Consider the following 9,218-nt stretch of genomic DNA (forward strand, 5'->3'; position numbering starts at 1 on the left):
AGACCCCTCCTTTCGTTTAAAAAAGAAACAACCCCCTCCTCTTTGCAACCCCCCCTTTGAAAACTCCCCCCTTGCAAAGACCCCCCTCTTTTGCAACCCCCTAATTTTTGCTAAACCCCCCTTTTTGATGAGACCCCTCCTTTCTGTCCCACTTTTTGCAAACATTCCCCCCTTTTTAACCCCCCTGCCAACACCCCCCTTCTGCAGCCCCTGCTCTTGCAGCCCCCCCTTTGCAGGGACTCCACAACCCCTCTTTTCCTGCAGGAATCCCCCCAAGCCCCACCTGGTTCTCACTTCCATCCCTAATTCCGTGCTGGATCCTGCTCTGGTCCCAGTGATCCCGGGGGATCCTGGAAAGCAGCAAAGCTGGGATTTGCCGTGTCTGTGCAGAGGGGGAGGGTCTTCCTGCTTTCTCCCTGATTTTGTAGACATCTCCCAAGGGAAAGAAGGGTCGGGTTCAGCTTTCACTGTGCTGGAGTCAGGAAAATACCGTTTGGCACCTCACCGTGCCTTCCTGGCAAGAGGGCAGTTGGGATAACACCCTCCAAGGATTTTTTGGGAGTGGGGCAGGATAGGATTCAGGATTTATCTTGCAACCAGCCCGTGCTGTGACCCTGCAGGGCTGGTCACCTGCTAAATCCACAGGGAGAACAGGCAGCTTCCCAGGCGGGAAGCAGCAGCGTGGGAGCTCGGGGAGGGTGGAGATTCCCTGGATTATCATTCCCTCTGCAGCCACACGCTGACAGGGCACCACCTTTGCCCACTCCCAGGTCCGTGCTGAAGCCCAGCACCCTGCCCGACATCCAGGTGACGGATGCAGAGGCCACACCCAGCACGGAGGCTCCCGGGAATGGCGCAGGTGAGCCGGGCTTGGATCCACCTGGATTTACCGAGGAGGTTGGGAGCAGCTGCCTCTTGCTTGCAGCTTAACTTGAGAAAATACAAACCAGGCTTGGTTTTAACTCCAGGCTGTTTCCTGTCCTGCTCCAGGTTCCTTTAAGCCACTTCCAAAGAACTTTTATTTATTTTGTTTAATCTTAGCCCCCTATGGCCCAAAACTCAATGATTTAAAGGTTTGTTTTCCTACCTAAATGATTCCACGATTCCCAAGGGTTTTTGCTCAGTGGGATGTGGTGGAGAGGAGCTTGGAAAGAAATCGGGGGGATGGAGCAAAGAGCCCCGTGGGATAGCAGGGAAAAGGATGTCAGCGCTTCCCCTTCCCGGAGGCTCCGCTTCTGGGGCAGAAGAATGGGAGCATTGGGAATGGGAGCACTGGGAAGCGCCGTTACCATGGGAAGTCAACAGAGCTGCAAAGTGTTTGTCCCCTCCCTGGTTTTTCCTCTGTGGAGGGGGAAGAGCTCGGCCAGCGCTTCATTAACCCCTTGTATCTGAGCGGGGACAGCGAGGAACGGGACACAAACTGCAATTCCCACAGGGAAAAACCTGCTTCAGGCATTTTCCTCATTCGTTCCGGGCATTCTGATGTTCTGACTTTTGGGGGTAATTTTTGACAGGTGGCAGAGAACCAACTCATCCTTTTGACTTTGAGGTGCTCATCCACATCCCACATCAGGGAGGAGCTGAGCCCTTGCAAAACTCGCTGATCCATGAACCCTCGTCCCTGATCCTCCAGCTTTTCCCCTTTTTTCTTTTTGATCTTCCCACTCATGATGCTTTTCCTCCTTTAATCAAAGCTTTCCTGGGTGATTCCCACCCCACATCACCCCACTGCAACTGCCCAGCAGCTCTCTCAGCCTTATGACCTTAATTTGCCAGCACATAAAAAAAGCCTTGTATTACATTTTTCCCTAAAATCCAGTAAAACTCAGCTCCCAGTGTGCGTTCCTGGCTCCTCGGGAGTGCTTAGTCACCGTGTGTGCATCTGGAGCAGCGTGTCCCGGAGATTTTTCCCTGCTGCAGACATGCCTTGAATTAAAACATCCAAAGCTGGAGCCCAAGAGGTTCATTAAAAATGGATGAAGAGCTGGTTTATAATAATTTGGATCCAGGCCAGTTTTCATGCAGAGATCTGAGGCACTGCCCTTGTTTGCCTGTTCTCATTAAAGGGAGGGAGAAAAGAGAAAGTTAAACTATGGAAAAGGCAGGGAAGATGCTCGAGCTCCCAGGAGAAGAGGTTTTAGCCAGGTAACAGGACGGATTTAGGCAGTTAATTGTGAATTAATCACCTCCTTCAGGAGCTGGAGGAGAATAAACCAGTTGGTGTGCTTTGAACTGGGGGGTTAAATGTGTTCTGGGAAGTTTGTAGGGCTGGGTTCCTGGGATGGGGATTTCTGCACCCCTGGGGGGACTCCCAGCAGCAGGAAGATTCAGGAATCAATCACCTCCTTCAGGAGCTGGGGGAGAATAAACCAGTTGCTGTGGTTTAAACTGGGGGGTTCAATGTGTGCTGGGATGTCTGTAGGGCTGGGTTCCTGGGAAGTTTATAGGGCTGGGTTCCTGGGATGGGGATTTCTGCATCCGTGGGAAGACTCTCAGCAGCAGAAAGATTCTGGAATCACAGAATATCCTCAGTGGGAAGGGACCCCCAGGGATCATCGATCCCGGCACGGACACCCAGCAATCCCTCCCCGTGCCCGGGGCGGTGTCCAGGCACTCCGGGAGTGTTGGGGCAGGCCCGGGGGGTCCTCAGCCGGCTCCCCGGGATGTTCCCCAGCCCCCAGGCCCCAGGCAGAGGAGGCCCCGCAGCTGATGCGGACGCGGAGCGATGTGGGGGTGCGGCCCCGCGGCAGCGCCCGGACGGCCGGGGAGCAGCGGCGGATCCGCCGGCACCGCTTCTCCATCAACGGGCACTTCTACAACCACAAGGTGAGCCCGGGCCCACAGCCCGGCCCCACAGCCCAGCCCTACAGCCCGGCCCCACATCCCAAACCCACAGCCCGGCCCTACAGCCCGGCCTCATATCCCGGCCCCACATCCCAAACCCACAGCCCGACCCTACATCCCGGCCCCACAGCCCGGCCCCACAGCCCAGCCCCACAGCCCGGCCCGGCGGAGCGGGGCAGCCCCCGGGAGGGGTTTCACCGGGGTTTGTGTCCGCAGACGTCCGTGTTCACTCCGGCCTACGGCTCCGTCACCAACGTGCGCATCAACAGCACCATGACCACCCCCCAGGTCCTCAAACTGCTGCTCAACAAATTCAAGGTGCGTTCACTGTCCCCCCCGAGGCTCCTGGATTGCTCTGCATGGGGATTTTACGGATATAAAATATGTATTTTTAAAATATTTTCATTATATTAAATATATTATATATCATATATGCTATATAATATATAACATTATATTATATTATAATAATTTTAAGACATTTATCTATATATGAATATATATTTATAAATAACTATTTGTAAATATATTTATATACATTTATATATTTATATATATTTATATATTTATATATTTAAAATATTTGAATTATAATAATTATACAGTATATTATATATTAAATCAATTATATATAGTATATTGTGTATACTATATTATATGTAGTATATTATATGTTATATGTATTATGTATAGTATATTAGTATATATATGTATAGTGTATACACACATATATAGTGTATATATATAGTGTATATATATACACTATATATACATATATATATTATATATATGGACATTATAGATATACTATATATAGATTATATATGATATATATATACTATATATATAACATTTATAGTATAGTATATTAGTATTTACAGTATAGTATATTAGTATATATAATGCACACTATATATCATTATATTAATTTTAATAATTATATATATGTATTTATCTATATATATAAAAGTGTCTGACATATATGCAATTATATACAATATTACATTAAAATGTTGTATTAATTTGTTTCCTGCTATAATTAATTCATTGTATTAATGTATAAATATTTTATATATTTCATTAATTACATATAAACACGTATTTATATATAAACAGATTTATACCTAAAATACAACGGCACAGCAAAATAGTGGGGTTTGTTGATAATTCCTTGGAAAGCCTGGGGTAAAACCTGGGCATTTGACAGTGATCTGTGTGTCCCCAGATCGAAAACTCGGCGGAGGAGTTTGCTCTGTACATCGTCCACACCAGCGGAGGTGAGTGGCCCAAATTCTCCCCGGTGCCACCCTGGTTCAGTCAGGCAGTGCCCCCTGAGTGCTGGGCAGTGCCCCCATGTCCTGGGCAGTGCCCCCGTGTCCTGGGCAGTGCCCCCACGTCCTGGGCAGTGCCCCCATGTCCTGGGCAGTGCCCCCCGTGTTCTGGGCAGTGCCCCATGTCCTGGGCAGTGCCCCCACATCTTGGGCAGTGCCCCCCATGTCCTGGGCAGTGCCCCCCGTGTCCTGGGCAGTGCCCCCCATGTCCTGGGCAGTGCCCCCATGTCCTGGGCAGTGCCCCCCATGTCCTGGGCAGTGCCCCCCGTGTCCTGGGCAGTGCCCCCCATGTCCTGGGCAGTGCCCCCATGTCCTGGGCAGTGCCCCCTGAGTGCTGGGCAGTGCCCCCGTGTCCTGGGCAGTGCCCCCATGTCCTGGGCAGTGCCCCCCGTGTCCTGGGCAGTGCCCCCCCTGTCCCGGGCAGTGCCCCCATGTCCTGGGCAGTGCCCCCCGTGTCCTGGGCAGTGCCCCCCATGTCCTGGGCAGTGCCCCCATGTCCTGGGCAGTGCCCCCCATGTCCTGGGCAGTGCCCCCATGTCCTGGGCAGTGCCCCCCGTGTCCTGGGCAGTGCCCCCCTGTCCTGGGCAGTGCCCCCATGTCCTGGGCAGTGCCCCCTGTGTCCTGGGCAGTGCCCCCGTGTCCTGGGCAGTGCCCCCATGTCCTGGGCAGTGCCCCCCGTGTTCTGGGCAGTGCCCCATGTCCTGGGCAGTGCCCCCACGTCTTGGGCAGTGCCCCCCATGTCCTGGGCAGTGCCCCCCGTGTCCTGGGCAGTGCCCCCCATGTCCTGGGCAGTGCCCCCATGTCCTGGGCAGTGCCCCCCATGTCCTGGGCAGTGCCCCCCGTGTCCCGGGCAGTGCCCCCCGAGAGCCGGGCCCAACCCCAGGGTTTTGGCCTTGCAGAGAAGCAGAAGCTGCGGGGCAGCGACTACCCCCTGATCGCCCGTGTGCTGCAGGGCCCCTGCGAGCAGGTCTCCAAGGTTTTCCTCATGGAGAAGGACCAGGTGGAGGAGGTCACCTACGACGTGAGTGAGCCGGCACGGGGGGTTGTCACCCCTGGGGGGACTTGGGAAAACTGGGGGATCACAGAGTCATGGAGTGGTTTGGGTTGGAAGGGACCTTAAAGCCCATCCACCCCCTGCCATGGGCAGGGACACCTTCCACTAGCCCAGGTTGCTCCAACCTGGCCTTGGACACTTCCAGGGATCCAGGAGCAGCCACATCTTCTCCGGGAATTCCATCCCAGCTTGTGATCACCCTCCTAGGGAAGAATTTCTTCCCGATGAACGGATATCTCCATGTGCTGGGACTGCAGGAATTGCTTTGCTCCCGCATCTTGCCGTGAAAACTCCCCATTTTATGGGAAAAGCCTGGTTTTGTGCTCATAGAGCAGCTTCCAATTCCAACCCAGAGCCAACGCCCCCGGCCCTATTGTGTCATCCCAAATCTGCTCACGGGAGAGCGATTTCAGCGCAGCCTGAGGCGGAATTGATGTTTTTCCAGCCGGGAAAGCTCCACTGTGCCATCTGCCGGCTTCCCAGGGCTGCTCTGCTCCCAAATCCGAGCTCAAACGAGGCACTTTTGGGGTATATTTGGGCTTAATCGGCTCTCTGCCACGCTGGGGATGCTCAGGGCTCTGACTGATCGAGCCACGTCTTCCAGCCAGTGGGTAAATTAAAATAGATAAATAAAAATAAATTAATTAATTAATAAATGGAGAGGGAGGAGAGATTGTCCCAATAATAATCCAGCACTTACTCATTTGCACGAGTTAATGTTCACACTGAGCAGAGGAAACATCCCTTTTTTTTAGGATTCTTGCAAAAATTGGGGAATCCTTGACTAAAATCCAGGGAGAGGACGCTGCCTTCGGCCTCGCAGGGTCGGTTCATCACCCTCTTCATCACCTTTCTTGCCGTTTCCCTCCCATCCAGGTCGCTCAGTACATCAAGTTTGAGATGCCCATCCTCAGGAGCTTCATCCAGAAGCTGGAGGAGGAGGAGGATCGTGAAGTGAAGAAGCTGATGCAAAAGTACGTTGGGCTGGTGGCAGCGAGGGGGGACGTGAGAGGGAAGGGCATTGCTGGGGGGCTGTTTGGTCCCAGAAATTCCTTTGTGCAGCCCTGCACCCCTGATGTGGGCAAGAGCCATTGGGGTTTGCACCATTCCAGGGTTTTCTTGGCCAGCTCGGTGCTGAAAATTCCTCTTTCCCTTGTCCTGTGCCTCTCCAGATACACCATCCTCCGGGTGATGATCAAGCAGAGGCTGGAGGAGATCTCGGAAGGTCCGACTGCGATGTGAGACCCTTCCCCAGAGCCATGTGCCTGTAGGATGTACTGTACCAAATCCCAAAGCCCCAGCATTCCCAGAACATTCCCAGTGTCCATCTGGATCGCTCCAGCTCTGAGCCAGCCCATCCTCCCGTGCCTTCACCTTGGGAGGTTCCTCCTCGGCACGTGGGGCTCTTCCCAGCAAGGCTCTGGCTGGTGGCAGCTTCAGCCAAAACCTCAAATCCCTGGAAAACACAGGGAAAAACGGGGGAAAAAAAAAAAAAAGAGAGAGAGAGGAAACCCAGGAGCAGCACAATGAGGGCTACAGGTGTTCCAGAGCAGGAATTTGGGGCTGAGTCTGGGGACACCCCCACAGAGGACCCGCTGCTCGGTGGCAGGAGAGCACCAACAGTTATAATTCCTCGCTTTTTTTTCTTTTTTTTTTCTTTTCCCCTTAAGAAAAGCACATTTCTATTGCAATAATTCGCGGGTGATGGGAAGTTTTTGTAAATCCAAAGTGTTGACTGAGATTCTGGGGGGTTTAACCCTGACCTGGTGGATTTACAGCACAGGAGTAAACGGCATTTTTCCATGTGTTCCCTAAACCTGCATCCTGCGGTGTCACCCCCTCCCTCCCCCTTTCTAATTTGCACTAATATTAGGGATTTTTAAGGAAATCATGATGTCAAACCTCTCTGGTAGCTGTAAATGCCAAATAGCACTCGCAGGGATAGTTGGGGGCATCTCAAGGGATGCTGGATGGAAAGGGAGGGAGACAGGAGGAGGAGGAGGAGGCAGAAATAAAGAGGATTTTATTTTCCAGATCCATCTCCCAGCGGTGCCAGCACATTATCCTGGTGAAACCAGACTGGCACTGTTACCACCATCACCTGGAAAAACCTCTTTCCTCCCAGGCTAAACCAGCAATATCAATTTTATACCTCGATGTGAACTAAAACTCTGACTTTCTCCCTCCCTTTGAGTTTTTGCAATGTATCTTTGTAATTTTTTTTTTTTAAAGTGTTAATGGTACCTTTTCCACCTCTAACACGTGTTCAGGAAAGTGTTGTACAGCGAGAGGAGCCTTTTATGTGTTTGAAGGATGATTGTGGCATTGCTGCGTGGATTAACAAGAAAATAAAATATGTAGCAACTTAATGCAGAATAAAAGCCCTGAGTTGGAGCCTGGTTTGTCAAAAATAAAGCAATCTGTGGATAGAAATACCTTGGGAATGGGTTCCATGGGGGCTGGGAGTGATGAGGGAGAAGAGCAAAACCTGCCTGAGTCCCGGTGGAGAAGCTTCCCAAGGAGAAATGGTCCTGCCCTGCAGATTTGGAGACTCACAACTACATTGCTGGAGCATTTGGGGGTAATATTGGACTGTTTTAGGGCCCTTCCAGCCTTCAGTGACTATTTATCCCTATTTATCCGTATGCGCCATGGTCGGCGAGCTCCATCCTCTGGATATTTCTCTTCCACAAGGTAAAACTCCCGATGTATTTCATTTTTTTTGTCCTCCTGCACCCCCCAGGTCATCCCAGCCACGCTTTGCTGCCTCCCCGAAGCCGCTGGCCCGGCGTTTTCCAGCCCATTGAAGCCCAATTATCCCTCCCCAGTGACGTTGGCTCAGTTTGTCCGCCGGGAAAAGTCCGGTGGGAGCCGAGCCCGGCGGGCACAGACGGGAAGAGCCATCACCGGCACAGCACCGGGGGCACGGGTAAGGGCGGCACCCCCGGCACGGAACTGGGGCAAAAAGGGAAGGAATTGGGCAGAGAGCGAGGCGAAAAGTGGAGGGGTTTAGCCCACACCTGAGCTGGAGGTTGGGGTGGGGAGCCTGTGGATTTTCCCTGCTCGGTGACCTCTAAGTATGGATATATATATATATATAAAATATATATATATATGTATTATTCGGGGAAATAAAGAGAGGAGGAAACTAGGAAGGGAAAACTCCAGGTATGTAATTTTCGGGGGTTTGCTGCCCGGTTTTGTGGTGTTTCCAGCAGTGATGCAGCTGCAAACAGCTGGAGAGGGGAGACTTCTCCGGGCTTTCCTTAAAGCAACTCTTTGGCTGGAGGAGCGGGGCAGCGAAACGAGGCAAATTCAATTAATCGAGGCAGATATTACTGTTCGGAGCGCTGGGTCTGGGGGGTGGGCAGGCCTGGCACCTTCCAGCGGGGCAGGGAATCGCTGACACAGGGAAGCCGCGGCCGGGGCGTGCGGCCAGGGGGGCTCTGCCTTTTCAAAAGCCTTTTGTCAGCGCGGCTCCGGCTCGTTCTGGGCCGGGTTTGGGGCCGCGATGGCTCAGCAGCTTCCCTACAATGGGGCTGTTTGCTCAGCCGGCGGCCGCGGGGGCTGCGGGGGCTGCGGGGGCTGCGGGGGGGTGAGGGGGGATCGCGTCCTGGTGTTCGCGGGGTGGGGGGAGAACAAAGTTGAGAATTGGGTGGGAAAGTCGGGAGTGTTTGTTTGCACCACGGCGCCCACCTCCCTGTTTGTTAAATACATGGGCTAGGGTAAATATGTACAATAATACATCAAATCATGGAATGGGCTGGGTTGGGAGGGCCCTTAAAGACCATCTAGTCCAACCCCCTGCCATGGGCAGGGACATCTTCCACTAGAAGTTGTGTATTAGCTATGTATAGTGTACTTAAATCAACATAAAGTATATATAAATATATATTGGTTTATATATAAATATAAATATATAAAATATAAATATAAAAGATATATAATATATAATATACAATATATTATATAATATATAATATACTATA

The 9,218-nt window shown here is 51.8% G+C and overlaps 1 protein-coding gene across 2 annotated transcripts in view; it reads left to right on the top strand.

Annotated features, from left to right (window-relative positions):
- RASSF2 (Ras association domain family member 2) overlaps window positions 1–7,610 on the top strand; it is a 15,598-nt gene extending 7,988 nt beyond the window's left edge. For both annotated transcript variants that reach the window (XM_017839256.1, XM_017839255.1), the window contains exons 6-12: window positions 771–859; window positions 2,675–2,826; window positions 3,061–3,162; window positions 4,070–4,121; window positions 5,075–5,196; window positions 6,106–6,203; window positions 6,402–7,610. In XM_017839256.1, coding sequence (XP_017694745.1) covers window positions 771–859; window positions 2,675–2,826; window positions 3,061–3,162; window positions 4,070–4,121; window positions 5,075–5,196; window positions 6,106–6,203; window positions 6,402–6,471 — 685 coding nt within the window. In that variant the 3' untranslated portion in view covers window positions 6,472–7,610. The remainder of the gene's footprint in view (window positions 1–770; window positions 860–2,674; window positions 2,827–3,060; window positions 3,163–4,069; window positions 4,122–5,074; window positions 5,197–6,105; window positions 6,204–6,401) is intronic.
- Window positions 7,611–9,218: the final 1,608 nt, after the last annotated feature.

The sequence above is a fragment of the Lepidothrix coronata genome, unplaced genomic scaffold (assembly GCF_001604755.1).
Source record: "Lepidothrix coronata isolate B3197 unplaced genomic scaffold, Lepidothrix_coronata-1.0 Scaffold393, whole genome shotgun sequence".
In the NCBI taxonomy this organism is placed as follows: Eukaryota; Metazoa; Chordata; class Aves; order Passeriformes; family Pipridae; genus Lepidothrix; species Lepidothrix coronata.